Source organism: Mus caroli, unplaced genomic scaffold (genome assembly GCF_978045245.1).
Source record: "Mus caroli unplaced genomic scaffold, Mus_caroli_1 scaffold_3, whole genome shotgun sequence".
NCBI classification, from domain to species: domain Eukaryota; kingdom Metazoa; phylum Chordata; class Mammalia; order Rodentia; family Muridae; genus Mus; species Mus caroli.
The window spans coordinates 33093406-33119282 of record NW_028227258.1 but is presented as its reverse complement, the minus strand read 5'-3'; the positions used below and the strand labels follow the sequence as shown (position 1 = coordinate 33119282).

Genomic DNA, 25877 nt, shown 5'->3' with positions numbered 1-25877 from the left:
GGAGGAGCTGGAAAAAAGCCACAGGGAGAGGGTAACTTTTCTATAGTTATAAAGCTGCTTTTATGTGTTTTATTTGGGATTATACTGAGTAAAAGACAGAACCCTCGTGTCCATTGGTGAACGTCTTTGTAGCTGCATATCCGAGTCTCTCCCACAACACATTCAACAAAAGAAGACGACACAGAAGCTGCACACACTGAGTGAAAAGCCTGTGGCGGGAAAACCGAGAGGACAGGAGAGGATCAGTTGTCTTGGTACTCACCGTGGTAGTGGTGGTGACCTCTTCTGTCACAACCTTCAGGGTGTCAACCACGGAGATGTAGCCCAGCCGCTTAGCAATCGCCAGGGCCGTGTTACCATTCTGAAGAGAGAGAAAGAGGGAAAAGAGTGAGAAAGGCTAGGGAGGACTGCCTTGAGAGCCAGTGAGCTCACCCGTGGTGCGGCATGAGCCAGCACTTCCTTCCAAAACAAGGCACAGCTCAGGAAAATCACTAGTTTTTACCATTACATCTAAATCTGTCTTTGTAACTTCTTTAGACTATAGCCCAGGTCACCATGGTAACACAACAAGCTTGCATCTGCCTGCTCTTTTTTAATAAGAAGCACTTGATGCTTTAACCCCGAGGTTGTTGAGCAGTTCCAAATGCTACACTGGCCTTATGAAGCCACCTTTCAAACTGAGGGTGGCATCTGCCAGAACTACTAGGGAGAACCTGCTATACTCATCGCTCACCAAGAGTCAGGCCATCTGCTGCAGGTAAGATGTTACCATAGGGACCCAGTGACAGATTTAGCTTCTGCGCTGCAGGATCGCCAGTGCTGCAAAAACTATACAAGCTAGCAATTCTGGCTGCATCCAGCTCAGGACACTGGGGATCCCGCTTGTTTAATTACACCGCTTAGTTTACATTTCAATGGCTCCACGTCCCAAAGAGGCAGTTCCAAGCCAGCAGCTCAGAAACTGGGCTCCCTTAAGAAGACAAGGAGGGAGGGGTGGAAATGTGCTCACATCTGAGAGCCAGCTGTAAGCAAAACCCTTCCAGCTGCCCAAGTGGAGGGCCCCACTCCCAAGGGAGCCAACTGACTTCCTTCCCAGCAAGAACTCCCCCCCCCCCGCCCCCCAGAAATCACAGTCTTCTAGAAAGGATTTTTTTTCCCCAAACTGGGGCTTTCCACAGTCCAGGAGTTTGTTCAAGGGCGATGTACCACATTTTTAAAAAATCTCTGCCCATAAGACACCAGGCCAAAGGAGGAGGAGGAGGAGGAGGAGGAGGAGGGAGGAGGAGGAGGAGGGAGGAGGGCAGAAGGGAGTCAAGAGAGCTCCTTACCGCAGTAGTAGCATTAGGCTTGGCCCCATGCTGGAGCAGGACATTAATGATGTGTGTGTGGCCCTGCTGGGCAGCTTGGTGCAAAGGTGTGTAGCCATTCTGTCCATCATGGCAGTGCCGATTTGCAGAGGGAGAAGGAAATTAGGTTAGCCTTCAGTCTCAGTTCGCTTGTCTTATTCACGGCAAACCCATCAAGGACCTCATTGTTTATTTAGAGCAACAATTTCCCCAGCAACTCATTTCTCAGCAGCAAACACTCCCTCACACCTTATGTTGGACTATGAAACCCAAGATGAAACGCAAATTGAAACTCTTATTATATTTTAACTGATTGGCATTTACAACACATATGCTGAGAGAAGATTAAAAATGGGGCAGAACAAAACAGCCATGGTATTTTTCCTTAGGAAAGATGAAGACTGAGCTGCTGTCTAGCTGAAGGGTGCTGAGGTTCGTGCAGGCTGCTGCTAGTTATAACCATCCACAGACCCTGTAGAAGATCCACAACAGTGAAAGAGAATCGAATCTCATGCTCAACTCGGGAGAGGGCTTTGGTTATAAAAACCTGCGTGTGTAAACTTTAGGAAAGCAAACTTCATTGGAATCCCCAATGTCCTGCCCCAATAAAATGTGTTTTTAAAAACTAGAATATTGAACCGAGTGTGGCGTGGTGGCCCACACCTTTAATACCAGCACTCAGGAGGCAGAGACAGGCAGATCTCCTGTCAGATCCAGGTCAGCCTGGTTTACAGAGATACCATGTCTCCAAAACAAAAACAAACAAACAAACAAACAAAAAAACAAACAAAATATGAATTTTGACAGTGTCATCTAAACTTTCATGGAGATGAAAAACCCTGACTTAGAAGGAATTGCTGTTAGGGTTAGTATGAACCAGTCGTGTATGGGTATGTAATAGCTGACTGGTGGCACAAGTTAGTTATGTATTCATATTAACTCCGAATTTTCACTAGAATCCTTCATGGTGGGATGGAAGCCACAGGCATTTAATCTGTGCCAGATACTGGATCTTATCTTCAGCATCACTCTGAAATGATTGGCAGGGCTTGGTGTGTAAAAGGTATTTTGTAAATAGCAGTTGATTAAATGAATGGTGAACAAATGATTCAGAAATAAATATTTTCTCCCCATTTTAGAGATGGTGAAACTGAAAATAACAGAGTTAACCAATTTCTCCACAGTCACTGAAGGCTCAGATCCTAGGTAGAAAATCATGGAAACTAGTGGCTATTTGGCAATTCCCAGAAAAAAGAAAATTCTATCAGAGCCCTTTGGGTTAAGCTATAACTTCTAAGTAGTCCATTTGTATACACTATGCTTAAAAGACTATGCACATATGTGTGCACATTTCATCCATTGTCAGAGCCAACTCATGACCAACATGCCATGCATATCTGGTCATTTTGATGATATGAAGTATCTGATTATATTCATGAGTGTCCTAAGACTTCATCTATACAGTCACAGTGGCTTTTCTGTGTGCGGTAATACAATCACGTGTGAGTATCTTTCTATCCAGGTGTTGGAAAATCTGTCACATTAAGAGTCTGACTTCAGCTATCGATCCCTACAATAAAGTAACCCCAAATCCCTAAGAATACAGTTCATTTACAGAGCCTCGTAGTACCCAACAGTCATTACAGAGATCCTGCTCTGAGAACAGACAAATCTATGGACATTTGAGAAGAATAAAACAGTGATATTTATTTCCTAAGAATTCTTCCTTTCTATGTATAATATTCTATAAAATGAATTTAGCATATTTCTTCATTATCACCCGTGTTAGTTCAGTTACCAAGCATTTACTAACCATGTAATATGTCCTGACACTTTAGCATATAAACGACATTCTATATCCTAAACCATATTGGTATACTTTAAAGATAGATTACCTACAGCTACATAAATAATGCTAAATGTAATTAGTCATGCCAAAATAATAGTTTGACCCCCCAGTAGACTGTATTATATGAATACCTCCGTGCCTACTGTGAACTGAAAAATGATCCCTGAGTGTGATTTAACCTAACCTTTTACCTGAAGCTGTGGTGAGAGAGAGTATTTACTGGGAGTTTGAGCAGGTCTATAATTTTACACGCACATTGGCTAGATATTTAAGTGTCTCTCCATCTCCTACTCATTATCACACAGGCCTCAGACCTAGTCTACTACTAAGGATAAGCAAAGCTTCCGTTCTCTCACCTATAATACAGAATTAGCTAAAGTTCCATCCTTCAAGAAGGACCAGATAAATGTCCCATGAAGATACGGGCAGCTCATCAGAATTATATGGAAATGCTAGCAAACTGTGTCCTTTTCTCCCGTCCCATCTTTGTATCTTTACAGTGTGTCCAATAAAGGAGCTTGTCATTTTGTACTACAGTTTAAACCCCCTCCACAAGTTAATTCTCTGTAAGTCCAAACTCATATGACAGGGTTTCATTATAATTCTAAGCAAATAATGATTTCATTTTTAAACGTTTACATTTCTCAGTCTTTATGCCAAGTTTTACAAGCAGCTGAGGACTAAACGCAGTACATATGCTTGCTTTTGAAAAGCAATTAAACAATTCCTTGGTAACTATGGTTACACAGAAAACATCAGGAAGAAAATATAATCCCTTCTGCAAAGGTATCATTCCATGAGGAAAAATTCTGGAAAACTTACTAACAGATCGTCTATTAAGGCATTCACCAATCTACTCCACTGAAATATATGGACCCAAAGGTCACAGTAAAAGTTATATAGTTCACCTAAAAAGAAATTGCCTAAAATGATCAAATGAGATTTTTTTCCCCAATTTATCAAATGTATGTTTGGCACAGATCTAATTCCACAGAGACCCAGACAAGATCAGAAATTTGAACCTTAAATGTTGTAGTACTGTTTATAGAATACCAAATAAGTTTATTTTAGACTATGAATGTGCTTTTACACAAAGAAAATTTGTTTCTGATTCTAAGAGGACAAAGGAATACTGGCTTACAAAACAAGTATTCTAATTAGTACCATCTTGAAAGGGTGGCTCTGAAACTCCAGCCTGTGCCGATGCTGATGGGCCTCAGGTGTGGGTGGGCCTTCCTGCTGTGTGAACTCAAACGCACCAGGAGAACATTGCTCTGTGCTGGGCATTACAAAGTAACAGCAGCCATCAAGAGCTGCAGTGACATCACACTTTCTCTAACTTGAGCCACGCTATGTGCACTGAAATGTGGGCTGGTCCTCTTACCTGATCTGCCCAGTTGGTCCTTTTACTGTGAGAGACATGTCATCTCTGACTTATCACTGAGAACTCTCAGTTCAGGCCTTTCACACCTTTACCACTAAGAATTACACATGATGTTCCCAAAGAAATAGCTTGTTTAAACTTGGGTGTATGCAGTAGGGGGCTGTGCTGGTCTGTATTTCCACAGGAAGAGATGCCAGGCTTGGGGACAAGACCAAGGGCCTGGCACATAGTAGAGGAAGCCTGTCAGGGCTTTGGGATGCTCTACATCAACTATTGATTCTATGAGGATCAAATGTACCCTTTGGTAAACTGTTAAGTCAAAGCTCTTTTAACCTTATAACACAAGCAATTCTGAAGCTGACCTTCATCAAAGGTTATCAGAATGAAAAAGCCATAAACAATAAAAAAAAAAACCCTATACTGTTTCTTCAAAATTCATTTGGAAGAACTAAAACACAAAATTAAATTTAAAATAAACATCAACTTAGCTTAGTTAGACGGGCCTAATAGCACCCACGGTAGAGTAAATTGTCAAGAAGGAAACTGTGTATATATTTTACCTTGGTTTTCGCATTGACATTTGCTCCCTGTTTCAGAAGAAAGTTGACCATTTTCACATTTCCATAGTGACAGGCCACGATTAAAGGTGTGTAACCAAGCTGTGAATGGCAAATCCCAAAGTGTAAGTATTATACTTCCAGTAGTTAATAACCCCAGGGCAAGGTTTCAGTTATTGTACTATGGTATCCTTTGAGTGAAAATATAGAGTGAGCTGTCCCAAACCACATAGAACTTTACATTAGTGAGGGAGATCAGACACCTGGGTGACTTAACTTCGCTAAAAGAACTGGGGAATGCAAAACAGTAGGCTACATCCGTGGGAGGAAGAAGATGCCGATAGAACAAGGTGGTGGGAAGAATATAAGAGGTTAAGATGGGAAGATGTATAACAAAGGGTGTCTTCTGGACAGGACATACCCATGGCATTCATAAACTCACTCACTGCTGTTATCTGCATAAGACTTGTGTGAGATCGGGGCCATTAATATTTCACCCCTGAATGAGTGAGGGGGCCCATGAGACTGCATCTCTTCCAGAGGGACTATCAGCAACTAACACTTGTTTGGGGAACAGTGTCACTATTTTCAGAAAAACTGCCGTCACTCTATGGAGTAACTTCCCACCTATGTTCACACACATAAGTCTAATCAAACTTAGTGGTTCAAGCACCAAGAAGGCAGGAAAGGAGGAGGGGGCAGGCTGAGAAGAAGGGTGCTGGTAGGAGAGGGAGGAGAATAGAGGAGTGAAGATGACTACAATTCATTATATTACATATACAAATAGATAAAATATATCTTATATGCAAATATATAATATATGTTGTATATCAGTATAAATACACATATTTAAATAAATATAATGTAAATATATATATATACACGTATGTTATATATACAAATAAGTGACACTAAAACAATTACAAAGTAATTGTAATTGGGTAAGTAAACAATAGCACAGCGAAGACCAATCCACCTCAAGACCAAGGGCACCAAGAAGAACAAGGACAGGCCAAACCAATGAGGAGTATGGAGGAGTTAAAGCCAAAGTGAAAGCCTGGGTAGCACCTGCAGAACTGGAATCTTAGGTTGGGTTCTGGTGCCTCCCCCATCCAACTCATAACAGACCCAGGGAATCATGGGAAAGCTTATACTTTAGAATGAACTTTTAAGAAGAGGGACCTTGGGCCTGAGCTGACCAAGAATGAGCCAAACTAGAAAGGGTGGCAACACTGCCAAGAGATCTGCTGTACCTTTGTGTAGGCATCCCGATCGGCCCCGTGTTTGGTGAGAATGTCTGCAACGTTCACCTTATCTTCTTGGGCTGCAAGGTGTAAGGATGTGAGTCCACTCTGTAGCAGGAATGGAAGCAAAGAAAGACATCAGAGTGGGAAACACACGCTCGCCTACTGCATCGTGTCTTGAAAGGAGTTGGAAAGCATATGGCTCCTCCCCAGACATTTCATCTCACATTTTAGACAAATGGGAGAAGTAAATATGAGTTTTCAGCCAAGACCTACTCACTGCAGCAAATTACATTTTCTGTACTTGGTATTTATGATTCGAGTCTTTAAAATAACTCAGCTAACGAACTTCCAAACAACACTCATTTCCAGCTTACCTACACCTCCTCCTCATGAATCTTGTTTACTTAAATGACAGACAAAAAATATTGCTGAAACTTTGGAACCTTATCTATAATCAATATTTTCATCAATAAAGTGTCATAGTAATGTTAAAAATATATTGAGTTGCTGGAAGCAAGATCAAAAAAAATTTTTTTTTCAGTTTACTGGGGCGGGGGCGGGTAGAAGGGAAAGAACTGTCTTCAAGATGGTAATTTTTTTAAAGTACCCCTATCCTTTATATAACAACATAAAATGTGGCAATTTTTATGTAAACAAGTTTATTCTGTGAGTAATCAGTAACCAACATGCTGACTTGCATACATAGATAAAATACAGCCATGACTTAATTGAAAAACATCAGGGAGGAGAGAGGAAGAAGCAGCTTATTAAGCTGGTGCCACGCCCTGAAGTCTCACTACAAACGAATAGCTTTTCTGAAACCAAACTGAGATGCAAGGGCATCAGACAGTAATTGTAGCAGGTAAACTTTGAGTACTTTTTATACTAGGAAGAACTCACAAGACTTGGATATAGCTGTAAGCCAAGTTCCTGCCTCTATAGTCCATAGCCTAGCTTACAGTATTCCCAAACTATGTGTGCCACTCCTCCAACTGGCACGCCACCGGTATCCTTTGTATTTACCTGTTTTTAGTATTTTCAGTGGGTACTGGCGATTGGCTGTAAGACCTCAGGCAAACCCTACACATGCTTCACTACTGAGTCACAACCTTGGCTCCCTTTCTACCTTTTATTATAAACCAAGGTTTCACTAAGGGGCCCAGGCTAGTCCTGGACTTAACATTTCAGGCAGGTTTTGTGTTTATGAGTCTTAGTATTTGGGACTACAACCCTGTGTCACCAAACATTGCTGACTATGTTGGACCTGGAAACTTGCTCAAGGTCACTTGGCATCCTGGTTAATTGGCCTGCCTCACTGACCACTGCTGGAAGGTTCATTCTCCCCACTAGCATTGAGGCTGAGAGCTAAGCATGACTTTCAGACCCCATGGCTGCCAGCTCGGTGCTCTTCCGAGAAATCATTGGGACCTGCCTCTAGAGGCTTTGCAGGAGTGGCTGCTGTGTCCTACTTACATCAGTAGATGGCAGAGAGGAGAGAGACTATGTCTATGCCCAGTATTCTGACCTTTGAACATCTGAATGATTAGTAGCTCCACATTCCCTGGAAACAAGAGAGCCTGAGAAGACCACCAGTCTGGCACACTGGAACCTGGACTAGACTGAGACGACCACCTGACTGGTGACAGACAGGCCCAGAAGGTTCCCCAGAACAGGGAGCAATCCAAAGACTGGAAGAACTCTGCCTGGGACCACAGGCCCCAGGTGGGAGTGATTACGAAACAGACAACCCTCACAAGGGGTCACTTGGGCAAGCCAGGTGAGGAGCAAGCCCAAGACAACCACAAGACCAGTGCTATAGTAGAACCTGGAAAGGGAACTAGCCTGAGATGGTCACCAGTCTGGTGCCGTGTACTTGAGAGATCTAGGGGGTGGGCATGACCTAGATGACCCTTGCCCCTGTCATAATGAGTAAACAGGACATAGCATTCCTGAGATCAACCGCAGACGTGCTGAGATCCAGGGCACCACTAAAAGGAACAAGGAAGTGATGGGGGAATGGAATAGAAAGAGAAACAGAAGGATGTGGGCACACTAGACAGAAGAGGAGACTCGAGAGTGGTGAGGAACAGCCTGATGTGTGTAGCCAGTGATTCAACCTGGGACCAGCGTGGGGTCCTAGCCTGGGCTAATCTCAAAGTCCATGGCTCTGTAGCAGCAGGGATCTGTTACCACTGTCTGAGGACTGTGCAAAGTGGCCTATCCCTTACCTGGGCAGAACTGGCCCTGAGGACATGACAACAGGAGAGTTGACCCTGCCCCTAGGCAGCTGCTGTACTGAGAGAGTGCCCCCTCCCACACACATTGCTGGAGTTGCATATGAGCAGCCCCAAGAATACCAGCATGGGAGAGCTGGCCCTACTACTTGTCTCCCATGTGGTAGTGTGGATGAGGGAAAGATACCTTCCTCCCCTCTCAGCCATCCCCCTGCAGCAGGCAGTAGACCTGGCCCTGGGGTCATGAGAACAGGAGAGCTGACCCTGCCCCTCCCCAGCCGCAGCACACAGAGCAGGCCCTGTACTTCACCTGGGCAGCACAGTAGAGCAGGCCCTAGACATGAGGGTACTCTGGACATACTGTGTACACTACGGCTTCCACCATGAGATTTTCTTTTTCTGTTGGGGAGACAGGAAACAAGGGTGGAGGTGGGTATGAGGGGAGGGAGAGATGAGTGGGATTGGGCTGCATGATGGGATGGCATGTGAAACTCACAAAGAACCAATAAAAACTTAAAACAAATTTAAAAAAAGAGAAAAGATGGGTGGCCCATGCAGATAGAACATTCTAGACCTTTACAGTGGACTTTCCTTTTAGGGGCTGGCACTGGTTAACCCTTGAGCAGTTTAGCTCAACTTCAAGTTTATAAAACATCAGCCTGGAAAAGAAATCTTGTTTGCATCAAAATTCTGTCACTTACAAACAAATATTATTTAATTAATCCTACAGCATAAAAAAATCTTAATATTAAGACAAAGCTGAAGATACTTAAGAATCTGAATTTTAGCATAAAACAGAATTTTTTTTTCCTCCACAGTGGACTCTTTATCCTTGTGATTTCCTGAGGCAGAGTGTCACCACACAGCCCAAGCTGACCTCATAGTCAGGAACCTCCAAAATGAAATAATTTTCTTCATTGCTGAGTGTGTAAGTCAAAAACTTCCTTAAGTATTTGCTCTCTGGCTGCTTCAATTCTTTGAAAGCAAGTATATATTAAAAAGGACACCTTCAAGGACAGCAAAGTGAATTCACTCTCTATATTTTGGAAGTTAAAAATTATACCATCAGAAGTATCATTCGAGCAGTGTCACATACAGTCCCGAATGTTTCTCTTTGAGGTGTTGAACAAAGTTGACCAGGAGACATCCTAAGCAATGCAAGCTATTTATCTTGATTGACCATCAAAACTCAACGATAAGAAGAGACACTGAAGACTGCCCACTTTGATCACAGACAGAGAAAACTCAAGTTTCTCCTGGCCAGGAAGCCTACTTCTTGCTAACTAGTTTTCATAGTACTGAAAGGTGCTATGCAGGCTGCTGGGGGCAGGGAAGGGCATCAGCAATCTCACCTGTCAATCATCAGTGATGACTGGCCTACCTAGATATGCCCATGAGTGTAAGAGTGGTACAGATGTTATGAGGGTCACCACCTGCTTTATGAATGGATTTAAGGCGCATTCTGCAGGATAAAACATGCATGCTTGGTACTGAAAAATCTAGCTCAAATTAAAACCTGAGACTTGGTGGAGTTAGCTCACAGGCCTCAAGATTGAGTCTACTACTATTATTCTGCTAAATGGACACAATATCAAATGTCTGCCTATATTATTGCCACTCTCTGGCCTCATCAGAGAGGTTTCTTCGTGCAGTGGATAGTAGTTAACACAGAAACTTATAACTGATGAGAGTGCAGAAAATAAGTATCTGTGGGTTGCTCAGTCACAAACAGGACATCAGTATCACCTCCATCTCCAAGACGGAGGGACCATCATGGAAGAAGGCACAAATGGATTGTAAGAGCCAGAGGGTAGTAAGGACTACAGCAAGACGGTGTCTTCTGGAGATTACAGGTGGCTGCACTCACGAACTCAAAGCAGCTGTGGTTGCCAGCACAAGGTCCACACAAGATATAGCTAGTCAATAAACTAACACTTAATGAGGAGAGGGCTCATGGTCCCCTAACTGAGGAGATATGGACAGTTGACAGGTTCTGTGGATAGGTAAGTCAGTTTCCTTCTTTGGGTTTGACTACTGGTCGACCAACTGCCACAGGGGCTGGCTCCATACCCATGAGTAAGGGGGCAGCACAAACTGAACTATGGTTTTTTTGTTTGTTTATTTTTTAAAGGCACAAGAATAGGAGGGGTGGGAAGAAGGGGATTAGATGGAGGAGGGGTGAGGAACAAAAATGGCCAAAACACATTGTCTGATATTCTCAAAAAATTAATAAAATATTACATATAAAATGGGTTTTTTAATCCACTCAATGTGCTTCTTTATGTTTAAATAAGTTTCCCCTGATTATTTTCAAGTGAATATGTTTTTAGCAGACAACGAAGAGTTGCGTGCCCTCTTCTTTTGTAAACAGATATTACAGATATTTCCTCATCAATGGCAGGATTTAAATGTGGTTCAGGCTTTCCTTACTGTCTGGATGAAACTAGCTCTCATTGTTAAGTTTTATGTTTATCCTAACTAAAATGCAAGTCTGGGAAGACTATCCCAGCTCCACGCTGTGATTTAAACATGTTCAAGGCAAAGCCAGATCTCCAAACTCACATACTGATGCTACTTGAAATTGGGGGTCTCTGGGTGGACTTAGAATTCTGAACACCAACAAGGGTGAAGCTCCCATCCTCCATTTGTGATGTTCTCCTCCATATCATTATGTAACAAGAAAACCCTCACCAGACTCGGAAGAGGCAATGGTATCTTCCTGTTGGACTTCTCAGTCTCCAAGTCCATAAACCCATTCAAACTCTTATTCTTTAGAAAGGACCCAATCTCAGTCTGTACTCTACACTTTGTCTCCATATTTGCTCCAGTGAGTATTTTGTTCCCCTTTCTAAGAAGGACCAAAGCACCTATACTTTGGTCTTCCTTCTTCTTGTGCTTCATGTGGTCTGCAAAGCGTAGAGCAGAGACTGAAGGAAAGGTCATCCAGAGACTGCTCCATCTGGGGATCCATCCTATATACAGGTCACCAAACCCAGACAATATTGTGGATGCTAAGAAATGTATACTGACAGGAGCCTGATATAGCTGTCTCCTCTGCCAGAGCCTGACAAATATAGAGGTGGATGCTCGCAGCCAACCATTGGACTGAGCATGGGGTCCCCAATTTAGGAGTTAGAGAAAGGACTGAAGGAGCTGAAGGGGTTTGCAGCCCCAGGGGAGGAACAACAATATCAACCAACCAGAGCTCCCAGAGGCCAAACCACCAACCAAAGAGTACACATGGAGGGACCCATGGCTCCAGCCGCACATGGAGCAGAGGATGATCTGGTCGGACATCAATGGGAGAAGAGGCCCTTGGTCCTGTGAAGGCTGATGGATGCCCCAATGTAGGGAAATTCGAGAGTGGGGAGGTGGGAGTGTGTGGGTGGGTAGGAAAACAACCTCATAGAAGTGTGGGGAGAGGGTAGGGGAAAGGGGGTTTCGGGGAGGCGGGAAAAAGGGATAACATTTGAAATGTAAATAAAGAAAATATCCAAGAAAAAAATAAGGACCCAATCTCAAGTATTTTGTCATAGCAACAGACTAAAACATTACACTTCAAGGATCCGGGAAGACTTCTGGTAAAAAGGACTTTGGAGACAAAGATGAAGGATGTGTCGAGACAACTCTGAGTGATAAAGGCAGGGAGAAGAACTCTAAGTACACTGGGAACAATTTACCTGTGCCACGGCTCTTTAAAGAGTGCATGTTACATAACCCGTGTAAACGTGGACAAGCTGATCTCTACTTGGTATTCCAATATACTGTTTAATTCATCAATCACACACAGAAAGCATAGTATCTTTGGAAAACCCTAAGAAGCTTATTTTTTATTTTACCCAATCACATGGCACAAAAAGCACCAAGAGAATCAAATGGTCAGTTAATAAACACGGACTGTAATTTTCAGTTTGTCGGCAGCTGGCTCCTGGTTGATGTAGTAGGTGTATCTGTAGTAGGTGTATCCCTTCATGTTTGGATGAATTTATCCTTATATCCTTGGCTATTACAATTAATACGGTCATCTAAAAAGGCTATTCACTGGAAGGAAACATATTACTGTGGGGCTTTCTCTGAAAAAGACTTCTAACCAGAGCCACCCCCTAAGATAGGCGGAAGGTGACTTAGAAATCTGTATTTCATTAAGTTCTAGAGACATGACTCAAACTCGCTTGTTGAAGCCAACCTCTAGTTGGAACCACTCTTTCCTTTGTCTCTGTCCCTTGCTCCCTAGCCACTTTCTTACTGTAATTTGCAAACACAACCGGCAGAAAGGAGGGCACGGTGTGGCTGCTGGAAATGCAGTGATCTTAACTCCTGGGGAGGATGGGCTAGCATCCTGAGATGCTCCCACCACAAGGAGATGCTGAGAAAGCAGAGCTGTACAGAGAGATAACTGAACTGGCTGGAGAAGCAAAGTGAAGACCCACACTGCAGGGTTGTGGGAAGCAAACCCATGGGAACAATGAGCAGCAACCCCTGGTTTTCTATTTCTCATATGCTTGCCTTCCTTATTATCCTGGGGCTTTTTAACGCAGCCATGTTTCCTTTGCACACTCACACAAAAGAGGATTCACACACACACACACACACACACACACACACATCATTTTAGTTTGAAATAATCTTTGCTTGGTTTCTATTGGAATTTACGTAGTGGACCTGATTGAAGCCAGAGTCTAGAAGAGAATACCTTGGTTGACATGTGGATATTGGCTCCTTTGTCCAGAAGCAAGGTGACCATGTCTGTGTGCCCCTCTTGTGAGGCCAGATGCAGTGGAGTGACCCCTTGCTTCGTCACAGTGTTAGTCTCGGCCCCATAGTTCAGTAGTGTGGAAGCTATCTGCATCTGATTCTTCTTGGCAGCGATGTGTAAGGGAGTATAGCCATTCTACAACAGAAACAAGAAAGATAGATATGACACACACATACACACACGATACACATAAAGACACATCACATCACATATAACACATGCATGCACGTACATTACACACAGAGAGAACATTTAATAAATGCCCAAATATTTACCGCTAATGGAAGTAATGAAGTATAATCAGCCAGAAAAGATAAATGTGAGCTGACAGCTAATTTAGATGCTTAGCTATAACATGGTTCTATCTGACCAAACCCAAATCTTTGCAACCAAAGACAAAGGATCACCTGTTATCCTTTGGAACAGATCCAGATGGAAAGGCACCCAATCTGAAAGTCTCTTCATAATTGGATTCCCTCCCAAACACGAAAGAAAGAACAGCAGGCACCTCTTCTACGTGATAGTCCTTCAGTACCCGGTGGGGAGTTGTTTCTCTGTCTAGAAACTTTTCTAGATACTTCCTTCATCCAGTCTAAGTATCCCATTCCTTCAAGTGTTCTGACCCTTTGGTCGTTTCTAATCTTCTCTCTCCAAAAGATGGCCTCTTCTGTGTTGACTATGATCTATCCATACTGCTCTCGGATCGTACAGTCTCCCGCCACTGGGATTCTATATGTCAGATATTGTTTTAACCACATAGAATCAAATGGATTTACTTCTAAGGTATTGTTAGGATATTTTTCCCCAAATGGTTCTAACTGGAGTGTTCTTTCCTCTCCCTGAGCAAATGCTATTTAAGTCCTAGAATAAGCCAGGCTCGGTGACGGGGGAAGGAACACAATGTGGTTAAAATTTGCGTTGTTAGGAATCTAATGTAATATGACTATTTTCCAATCATGATAAAAAGTCTAACATATGATTTTAAAATATATTTTTTCAAACAAGTGACTGGAAGACATAACAGCTATGTATGGTTTCAACATTAAAAATGTATGTGCAAACAGCCTAAACTGAGAGGATAGTGGATAATCTGTTGCTAGGTAACCAGGTAAGAGCTGTGCTTACGTGTAGATGACAGATATACAACACGAAGATATTAGTAGTCTACAGACCCACTTAAAACTCTCCACAATGAAGTTGACGGAGATAAACATTTAAAAGACAAAGAAACGAGAGACTCCTTATAAAATCAGAGTAAAAAGTTTGATGTTAGAAGGAATGAAGGTATGAAAGGTTATGATTTATAGGCAAGGAGGAAAAATCTATAATGCCTTTGTCAGGTTATACGACTCAGGATCTAAAGCACTGACAGCTAGTAATAAGATTAATTTTCACAAGCTAATATGCACTCCCTATTGATAACTGCTGGTTCTAAAAATTGCAAATATATATATATATACATATGTACATGTATACGTATTATATATATATATATATATATATATATATAATCCATTTACATGTACATATGTACATATATATTTATATAGTAAAAGGTTTTAGACAGAGCAATAGGTAGAAACAGTTGTTTTGTTTTAAGTTACCAATAGCAAAAGTTATTATCACTGTTTCATGGAAGTTATTTAGAAGCAAGGCCCATGTATACTTGGATTATAGATACATGGCACCTGGAAATTTTGGGCTCTGGTCCTCACCTTGGCAGTGGCATGAGGGGAAGCACCCTTCTCCAGCAGCAACAGCGCCACCTTCTGGTTGTCATAATGAGCAGCAACATGGAGCGGGGTAAGGCCATTCTGTAAAGGTGGTATTTGAATCTCAGCATTAATACATTAGCGCTAGCTGCTCTGAAGCTACCAGGATGCGTGGACGGTGCTATCGATTAATTACATGTTAATTAATTAATATGGTCAGTGGAAAGATAGTTTTCATATTAGAAACATAACTAAATTTAAGAATGTTTGCGCTGAAAATTAGCAAAGGGCAGCTTTCTGGTCACAACAAACAGAAGTCCAAATTTCTATGTACACCACAAGGATTCTTACTATAGAGAAGCTGTGGGACCTTCAGGAGAAGGCACAGGAAAAAATGCTTCTAAATTACAGTCTACAACAAAGGTTAGGGGCATATATTCCCAACTTGTGTAGTTGGTGTAATTTTGCCTGGTGCATTATTCTTGATTTCTGATGAGTGGTTTAAAAAAAAAATGAGTCAACAGAATCCTATGACAAAAACATGCTACAGAAACCCCTTACCTTCCCTGCTGAGTCTGCGGCTGCGCGGCGTTGCAAGAGAAGTTTTGCCACATCCAGGCTTCCATACTTGGCTGCTACATGCAGGGGAGTGAAGCCCTTCTATAGTCCGACGACAGGGAAATGTGAGAGAAATGTAAAAATTAGGGATTTTTTTCCCCCTCAATTCCTTAAAAAATTTTTGTTAACCTATTAAGCAAACTTTGTTGAGTCTCTAGTTGTAAAAATTGATGGCATGAAATCTGCCAGTCCTGGATAAGTCTAAGGGTTAGGAATAAGGTTTATCCAAACCTGGTAGTAGCTTTCTTAGGCTTGATGGAGTAAAAACAACAATAACAACAAATGTGTCTGAAATCTTGGAGACTGGGTCTTGACATTAATAGATTTGAGATTCATAACCTCCACTGGTGTCAGTAAACCGCTTTGATTAATGAACAGAAAGCAGAACACCAGAGGCACGTCTTTGCTTGCTCTTGCCCCATCTAAAACGAGCACGACCAAATGAATAGCTGTCTTCAGTTTCTTATAGTCTCTTTTATACTTTCCATTCCAAATTTGTTTACTTAAGTTTTAGAATATTTTATGAAGCTTTGGTTGAAAAGAAAACAACGATTCGATTCAGCTGATGTACTTTCTGCAAAACTGGCCAGAGAGATGATCTACAGAATAAAATAAAAAGGGTATTCTACTAAAAACATTGGTTTTTAACATACTGACATTTGTCTTCTTTCCCCGAAGACCATGCTGTCCAAGGAACAATCCCTCGATTCAAATCCATTGTCCTGGTATGCCAATGGCTAATGAGCACTCAACAGTTAACCTCAAACTGAAGCTTTAACACTGTGTTTTAAAAAGATGCTTGCCCTACACATTTTATATGCATACTCTCGATGTTCTGCGAGCCTAACCAACTGAGGCACTTCAATGAGCAGCACGCTATAAATAGTGTGAGTCCCAGTCCTGAAACCTCCAGGTGGCACAGCTCCTGCCCTATGATGTCACCCACCCTCCTGGACAGACACCTCAGCCACATGCTTTTCTGGAACAATAGCAGGAGTCGGAGAACTCTAACACTCCCCAGGGCCCAAAAAATAAACCCAGCAAATACTTCTGTACTGGGTGCAATTTAAGTCCCCATCAAAAGCACTGAATATCTCCCAAGAACCAATACTGCCCTTTCAAAGTGTCAGCAGATCAATTATTCTTAATTAAAATGACATTTTAATTTCTATTTTTTATATATAAAAGAAATAAGCATTTGGTCTTAGTAAGATCTTGTATGAGAATGAATCCTCTGGCTTTTTTCCCCGTGTGGGACAAATGTAGGAATGGCTGGAGGATGGCTTCCTTTAGCAGCCTTCCACAAAAGTTCACCTGCTGACATGCTGTTGAGGCTCTGCCCCCAGCACTCCGTGAACACAGGGTTGGATTGTGCTAGCTTGGGTAAAGTAGATTACTGTGGTACAACATTATAGGGTGGAAGAAAATAACCGCCTATCCTTACAGTCCAGCTGAGGTTGGGCCGACTCCTTTGTACTTTTGGAAACCCTTGTCAAGCCAAACTGCTTAGCTTGTGCAGGATGACAGGATCCTGGCAGGAAGGCATCTCTTGAGTCACTGGCCACTTCTTTCCATATGAATCTTATCAGGTCTTCGTCTCCTTCTTGTATTTATAAACACATAAGAGACTTCAATGATGGTGAGTCACCCAGGCTTCAGCTCTCCTGAGTCCTAAACTGCTGTGTGTAACAATTGCTTCCAGTTTACTACTCTACTGCACTGTGGCATTGGATAATTTTTCAATCCTAAAAATCTTTGAAAGACAGGAAACTACTTTCTATTTCTTTACTTTTATATCTATTAATTCTATCCCTTTGGATCCTCATCAGTTGAGATGGCTGCCAAGTCTCTTGTGTTGCCATAGTCATTGCACCTTGGTTGCATTGTGTCTAGGTTCTGAGTTTTTCTTTTTGAAGAGTTTTTAAAATGCATTCACCTTTTCAGGCAGGATAATTTGAAAATGTATCCACTTCTTATGTCAGAACATTTGAAAATGCTTTTATTTTTATTTTGTGTATATTAATGTACATGAGGCCTGACCATATGACTTTGCACCACATGTTGCTTCAAAGGCCAGTAAAGGGTGTCACAGTCCCTGGAACTGGAGTTGCCCATGGCTTTCTTGGATGCTTTGTGAGTGCCAGGTCCTCTGTAAGAGCAGCAAGTGCTCTTCACCAGTGAGCTATAGCTCTAGCTCCACATCAGAACATTTTTCTGAGTATTTTTCTGATTAGCCTTGTGCTGAGAATAGCAGACTGCTCTCCTTCTGAGGGCTCAGAGGCCACAGCAATACTTCAGTCCATACTTGATAACTTCCTTGGCCTCAGGCATGGGTTTTACTCCAATTTACTGAAAGCCAGCTAAAATGGCGCTTTACATCATCTGAACTGCTACTGTATATGTGGAAGTACTTTGCCCTGTGACATGCTCACGTAGTCTAGGATTCTGTTTGCCTGGTTTTTGTGTTCGTCTGGGATGTGGGCATGTTCATGCTTTATCATGACTCATCCCCATGTAGTGACTCTCTAGTGGAATATATCCAAGAGACGGAAAAGCTGTCCCGTATCACCACGGAACCTTGAACACAAGCTTGGGATACTTTAGTCTTTTTGTTTGGTGTTACTGCAGCTTATGAACTGATCTGCAAACCTGCTCTGTTTAGATGTGGTTAAAAAAAAAAAAAAAAAAAAAAAACTACAGAGAAAGTGAACCTGGTAAATGTTTGGGTAGTGGTGTGTGTGAATAAGGGCCCCCCATTGACTCAGGAATCTGAACACTTGATCTCCAGTGTGGTCACTCTTCGGGAGAGCTGTGGAGCCTTGCCTGACTTTCCATTCTTTCTGTGCCTCCTGGTGTGATGATGTAATGTAATCATCCAGGTTCCTTCTTGGGCCACCCATTGCCATGCCATCCCTGACATTGGGAACAGCTCCTTTCTGGACTTATAAGCCACAATAATCTCTCTCTCACACGAGATGCTTTGGGTCATGGTATTTTATCTTAACAACAAAAAGGACCCAACACAGTTGGACAAAGGAAATGAAATACCACATGAGAGGTGATGGGGTTAGCACTGGGAAGGGTGGGATATAAGCAAGCAAACTGTCTCAAGGCTCTGTCACCAAGCAAACTGTACTATTGCACTAATGCAGGATTTTCTCCTCACTGGTGGTGACAATTCAACGTATTTGGGAACCCCCCTTTTTTTCTCTAGAGAATATATATATTATAGTAAAAAGGGGGGGAAGTAAACTTTGCTTTGTAGTAATGAAATTGTAATTACATTTCTGGATACCTATACCAAGCAGAACTGGCACATGAAATAGAAGACAGTAATGCAGGAATTTTCCTTGAAGACATGACATAAAAATTTACAACCTCCTCCCGTCGTTTAGATTGTAATCTAAAATACTCAGAGACAGAAACAAGTCAGAGGCCTGCCAGAGATTTTTCCTTTCCTGAGACTCTTCTGGAGCTGAATGAAGCTTTGGCTCCTCTTAGTCACCCCCACCCCTTACCTTGGTCGCTAAGGAATGGGCTGCTCCCGCTTCCAGCAGGACAGAGGCCACGTCTACCTGTCCTTCCCGAGCAGAGATGTGTAGTGGTGTGTACCCATTTGTAGTGGCTGCATCGGGGTGAGCCATATGCTGTAGAAGCAGCTGAACAATTTCCGTCTTCCCCAGCCTGGAGGCAATATGTAAAGGTGTCTGCTCCTCCTACAACGCAAGGCAAGGAATCAGTTAGGTCCCGGCAAACCCAACCTTATTAGCAGTGCATGCCTCTCAAACACTTCACGGTGCCTTCCTCCAGGAAGATATCTTCGTCTACGAAGAGGCAGTAGGAATCTCTTCTCAAAAACTAATTGTTATTATCCTGTCATGGCTTTATTTGTATTTGTTATAGAAGTGATCTATTTGACCACACAAAAAAAAAAATCTCTCTTAAATTTTTAAAAAGATTTTATGTGTTCAGTTATATGTATGGAAATGCACCATGAATGCATAGTTCCCACAGACGTCAGAAGAGGCATCCGATCGTCTGGAACTAGAGTTTTAGACAGTCTGTGAGCCATTATAACAGTGTGGAAATCAAACCCAAATCTTCTGCAAAAAGCAGAAGGCGCTTTTAACCACTAAGCCCCTTCCTTAGATTTTCAGAAAGTATGTATGTGCATTCATAAACTTGGTAACTGTTTGATGAGTAACCCAAAACTATCTTTTCACTCTTTCTGTCTTCAACTCTCTCTATGCTTACTTACAGGCAAACTCATGGTTTTGAAGGAGAAAAGAAATCAAGTCCAGAATTCCTAAGACCTAGATTCTCCTCCAAGAGCTTTCAACAAGAGGCAGAATTTATTCTGGGAACTGAATCAAGAGAAAAGACCCAAGGAAGCTGGAAATGCTCTTTCCACTTCACTCCTGAGCCAAGGACACAACGGATGGCCATTTTGTTCTCGGAGAGCTGTGGATAAAGACTACATTGTAAAGTGATTTAAAGAGATGCTGTTCCAGGAAGCATTGCAGATGCTCTTGCCACGCACATCTAGGACTTCAAACATGAAATGGAACTCTGGAAAAAAAAATAGAGTAAACTCTCTGCCAAGTGTTTTTGCTCTAAAAACAGAGAGGATGGAGCTGAGGAGAATAGGCAGGAAGGACATATTCGGCAAGGCTCATGAGATCACCTGACTCTAACGTGTAGTCGAGGTTAAAAGAACTGAAAAAAAAAAAAAAAGAAAGAAACTACTGTCACTTATAAAAATAAAATTGAGTGTGTCCCTCAGAATGCAAAGGGGTGTGTCTTTATAATATTCTCCAGGGGGGAGTCACCATAAAAGAGGTTTTAGAAAACCCATAGGAAGAGGTGAAATAGCATCATCTGAATTCAAGATAGGAGGAAATTAATAAGTAATAGCAACACAATTATTTTACCAATAGAATTGGAATTTTATAAAAGAACCTACAACTTACAAATTTCTTTCACGCATGATGCATGTATGATTTGCCCCATAATAGACACCAAAAGAAAACGTAACATGTATTGAAAACGTAACATGTACTACTGAGCCGTATCTCCAGAACAAGTGACTAAGAGAGCAGTGAGGTCCCAAAGGCTGCCCAAGGCCATTCAAGCGACTCAGACACTAAAGGCAGATGCAGTAAGATGGCCAGGAAGAAAATCAGGATAAGATGATTTTTGACAGAGAAGATGAGAGGAAGAGTAAGGAATGATGAGCAAAGCAATTGGTGTGAACTCAGGACCCGAAGAAGAGCTTCCGTGACTGTCCGCTGCTGGGTTCTCCTCTTAACTTCTGCCAGCAGAACCCAGTGGGGAGACGAGAAAAATCAATACACTCAAATGGAGATTAAAAACTTTTTTTAGAGTGTTAGTTTTGTTTTATGCGTGGGAGTCTATTATAGATTTTACAGAGTAGGGAGGAGATTGCAGAGATGGTGATCTTTGGATTTCTAGTCAACTGACAACTTGTAACTGGTAGTAGTTACTGGGAACTAGTTACGTTATTATCTACAGTTCCCTGGTTCTCAGACCCCAGAGCAGTAAAGTGTTTGTTTGTTTGTTTGTTTATTTGTTTGTTTGTTTGTTTGAATAAAAGCTAGTAAATTTCTTGCCTACTTTTAAAATTCTTTGGTATATTTTCATCTCAAAACGGAAAAAGAAATAACATAAATTTCTCTAAGAAAATCCTTTAAACAGGTACATAAAGTCTTTTCAGTTTGAACAATTATATCTTTGCTGAACTGTAAAACTTGTATCTGTTGCCCCAGGATAAAGTTAACTGAAACCAAGGCAAAAAACCAAACCAAAACATGAGAACTTGCAGAAGACTCAAAAGAATGGACAAAGTGATGGAGGAGTCCTGGCCCCCTGACCCTTTCCAAAATAAGGCCTTCTCACCAGTTGCAAGAGACTGGGACACAGCCTAGACAGGAAGCAGGTGCTCTCAGCCTCATTACAAAAGCCTGCTGTTTCCTTGGCTCCTAGGCAACCAAAATTAAGAAAGACTTGCTGAGCCCAAACTTTTTACAAAAAGATGGAAAGAACAGCAGCTGGGCCAAGGTTTAAAAGTTTGATGTGACGCCTGCTACTAATGTTCCCCAAAACCATGTCTGCTGGCGGCTGAGAAAAAGTTTAGCAGTTAAGTTTCAAGTTAGCTGAAGCCCAGGGATCCTGTCATTGCTCAACCCAAAAAACAAAGGCCAGGCCCACGACTGGGTCAACAGAACAAGCCCCTAACCAAAAGGGATCCCAGAAGGAAGACCTTGGTGGAATTCTGACTTAAATCCACTGAGGACAATGGACAAATAGGGACTTCCTGATGGAAGGGCCAAAGCTCACCAAGGGACAAATGCAGAGTGCCTCCATAGCCCTGCTTTCCAATCTGTCTGGAAAAATATGCCTTAGCCCCTGGAGTGTCTGCCTGTACTTTTGTTCTTTGGGGTGGTTGGTGCTGCGTACCAACTTGCTGTCTGCATGGACCCCATGGGTGCTCTAGCAGTGAGCTCCAGTTCGGCACCAGTTTACACTTTTAAAATGAATAATATTAATGTGATATATGCATTTCTTCTTCATACATACAGATAGATAGATAGATGTTGATATAGATACAGACATATAGATATATAGGAAGTAGAGAAAACATGACTAAGCCCCTGCTTATATGGCGATGACATATTACTTCAAGAATGTATGAGGTAAACTACAGACTACCACAGTTCTTGAGCACGAGCCCAGTGTAATAAATGAGCAGAATTTTAAGCTATTTCCTCTTCAGGGAGTGGAGGATAAGTACCAGAATAATGGTATTAGATTAAGAAAAGAAAATCCTTAATTTCTTAAGTATATATGTGTCTGGGAAGTAGAAAGGCGATACTTGCTTATTTTTCTGCCTGATGCCTGCTCATTATCTTTTGAGAGCTATCCTTCATCCTTTGGAGGAAGGCGACATCTCATAGTCCTTGTGGCTCTCTACAGGATGTCATTCGTTTGCATTCCAGCCTCTAAATAGGCTGCATCATAATCAGGGCCCAGTGTTGAATCTAGGATCTGGAGGGTCTGGAGAATACAACTAGAAACTACTCATTTTCTTGGGGTGAAGATAGAAGGAGAACTTGAAAACAGGAACAGCTTTACACTTAAGATAAGGACAGCTTGCTGACTTCCTTCTGCAAGCCACATCCCAGGCAGAAGGACTTTACTGGGGAGGAATTATTGGCTTCTGGCAGAGCCAGTTAGAAGAAAAAAAAAATCCCAAGGCCATGGGAGAAATCCTTTTTACTCGAATCTGCGACCACAGTTCATCAGTGAAATCTTGAATTTTAGGACCCGAAGTCAACCTCCCACCCAAGGCTGTACAGCCCATAAAATAACTTATGTGAAAATGTTTTATGAATTATGCAGCATCCAACTAATGTTGATGAAAACACAAAGTTCTAGGAAAACATTAAAGGACTCAGCTAAACAAAAGCCAAAACTTCATGGCCTGAATATAAACTGATACCATGTTCTAAAAGGGAAGTCCTGGGTCCTAACTGTCATCAGCATCACAAGAGTCGATTCTGGGGTGGGATCATTGATACCGCCTGGATTCTTGTTTAAACTGCAGAAAAAATGTCCCAGCCTGCAGTGAAGAGGGCACCTGGGTGGCTGATACACAAAGTGGCATTTGGAAAGCACTGCTCTGCAATATACGGACCTTGTTCGTAATAGAGGGATGGCTAGACTAAGGGAATTCAAGTACATGGCAAAGCTGAAAAGAAAGAGACATAATAGCGTGTGAAACTTAAATTGAAAAACAGAAAGAAGCCTATGTTTCTTTATGAAGAATAAGAAGTGTGATTGCAAAGGAGGAAAAAGCGGAGTCTCCATGCTACAGACATAAACAATGTAGGGACACCACAGTCTCTCAAAGGAAAGAGGCTCCAACTAGCCATGTAAGAAGGAGCTCCAGTAAATGCCCAAAGATGGCGACCTCTTCACTAGTTAGCTTCAGCTGTCAACTCGACCCAGCCCAGAGTTACCTGAGGGAGTCTCAGTTGGAGAATAGCCTGGATCACATGAATTGGTTGGCCATAAAACGGTTTCTTTCATTGCTGGAGTTTGAATCCAGGGCTTTGAGAATGCTGGGTAAAGAACTTTGCCACTTGGCTGCATTCTCACTGACCTCAATAGAGTTGTTTCTTAAATAGTGAAATATAGGCACACTTAAATGGAAACAAGAAAAAGCCTTGTCATAGAAAAAAAATACAGTTGAATAACAAAATCTCTAAACAAGGAAAAACATGATATATGCATGATTCTTTTTTAAGATTTTTTTTATTTGACATGTATAAATGCTCTGTCTGCATGCATGTATGTATGGTTTGTATGTGTACATATCCGTGGAAGTCAGAAGGAGAAACGGAGTTACAGGACATTGTGAGTCAACATATGGGTGCTGGGAATTGAACTCCTGTCCTCTGCAAGGGCAATGTTCTGAGCAACTGAGCCATCTCCCCACCCACAATGGTGATTTTTATTAACGACATAAATTGCACGGCTTCTGAGAAGGATAGAAAGGCAGATGAGATCTAACACAAAAGTCATACCAAGGCTACCTGTAGTCTATGGATTCCTCCATGTCTCTGGAGATCATCATTAAAAAGTGTCTGGTAATTCTGCCAAGTCAGAGACTACAGTGAACACCTGCAGAAGGACTTGGGAGTTTTTGAGTCCAAATCTCATCTTCAAGGATAAAGATGCAGAGGTGGAGTAACCTGTGTTAGATCACTTACAATCTTAACGATTAAGATGTTTTCACTCCAAAAGAGCTATTTTCCTCATTGACTTTGTGATGGTATGTCTCAAGATGAACTGAGTTCTAATGGGCTTATGGAAATGGAGGAAGAGAGAGCATATTTAAGTAGTCTATGAGAATCCCAGTGCTGTGACTGCAAATGTTAACAGAACAATATTCAAAAGGAAACAAAAGATACAATAGGACAAAGAAGTTCGGCTGCATTTAGGAGAGAAAGAATGTAATACAAAGAGAAAAAAAAATAATTTAAAGAAAAAGAAAAATCCTAACCTGTGAGGAAGTTAGAACTGCCTAGGAACAGAGAAATGTGATCAGGTACCGTCTCATGCCTATTGTTCTGGTATAATAAATATGCAGAATACTCAAGTCTATAAACACCAGAGTAGAGGGAAAAGGAGATATCATAACAAGATGGGGAAAATAAAACCAGTATGAGGAAAGCTTTGAACTTTGAAGGCATGTTTTCAGATAATTTTGAAAGAATCAGTATGTAAATATATGTTTAGTATATATAATGTCATACAGTAGAGACAAGACTTAAATTTACAGAACAGATAGACGTGAACATGGTTTTCAAGATTAAAGACTGATAAAGTGGAAGCCGATGCTATATTTATTGTATGCCAGATTTTCTAAATGTAACTACACTCCATTCTAATGTTCCTGTGGCTTGAGTGTGTTTTCATTGCACACACTTACATAGTCTTCCTTTATTATAGTGTTATTAATCGGATGCTCTCCCTTTAACAGCCTATGGTAACTTCTGCTGTCAGCTTGATAGATTGAGAAACACCTAGGAGATTGGTAGAGCACACTTGTGAGTGTTTTGTGAGGGCACTCCCTGAGATAACTGAGGGGTGGGAAGTAGAGCTTCCCTAATTGTGAGCATCACCATCCAAGAGACTCCGGTCCCTGGATGAAGTACCCTAACAAAGGCTTGCATTCTCTTTGCTTCCCAGACTCTGTGAAGTGTGTAGCTTTGCACTGTTATGCTATTTGAGACTCATACCATGCCTAGAAAGACAGATCCATCCAATCATAATTTGAAACCCGTGGACCAGAGAGCCTAGATTATTCTTTCCTCCAAGTTATTTTTCTCAGATATCGCAGTAATGAAATGATGACTGATATGGACACTGTGGAATTTAAAAACCCAGGAACTCCAGAAGACACCCCAACTTAAAGAGGGGGGCCATGTACTGCAGAAGAACACTGGGTGAGCAGCACTTACCCTGGCTCTGGCATCCACAAGAGCACCATTCCTCAGAAGACATCGGACCACTTCCACCTGCCCGGCCCGGGCCGCCATGTGAAGAGCTGTCTCACCACGCTGCCAGAAAACAGATTGCGCAATTGTAA

General features: G+C 41.9%; 1 protein-coding gene and 1 non-coding gene across 7 annotated transcripts in view; one reads left to right on the top strand and one right to left on the bottom strand.

Annotated features, from left to right (window-relative positions):
• The window catches only part of Ank2 (ankyrin 2), a 605825-nt gene that overhangs the window by 78980 nt on the left and 500968 nt on the right, over positions 1-25877 (bottom strand). For all 6 annotated transcript variants that reach the window (XM_029474795.2, XM_085835544.1, XM_085835545.1 and 3 more), the window contains 9 exons: positions 25750-25848; positions 19222-19419; positions 15647-15745; positions 15089-15187; positions 13311-13508; positions 6390-6488; positions 5140-5238; positions 1329-1427; positions 263-361 (listed from right to left, as the gene is read on the bottom strand). In XM_029474795.2, the coding sequence (XP_029330655.1) occupies positions 263-361; positions 1329-1427; positions 5140-5238; positions 6390-6488; positions 13311-13508; positions 15089-15187; positions 15647-15745; positions 19222-19419; positions 25750-25848 (1089 nt within the window). The remainder of the gene's footprint in view (positions 1-262; positions 362-1328; positions 1428-5139; positions 5239-6389; positions 6489-13310; positions 13509-15088; positions 15188-15646; positions 15746-19221; positions 19420-25749; positions 25849-25877) is intronic.
• Positions 7811-7942, top strand: LOC115030748 (small nucleolar RNA SNORA17). Its single transcript, XR_003836343.1, has one exon. It is a non-coding gene; the product is annotated as a small nucleolar RNA SNORA17 (small nucleolar RNA).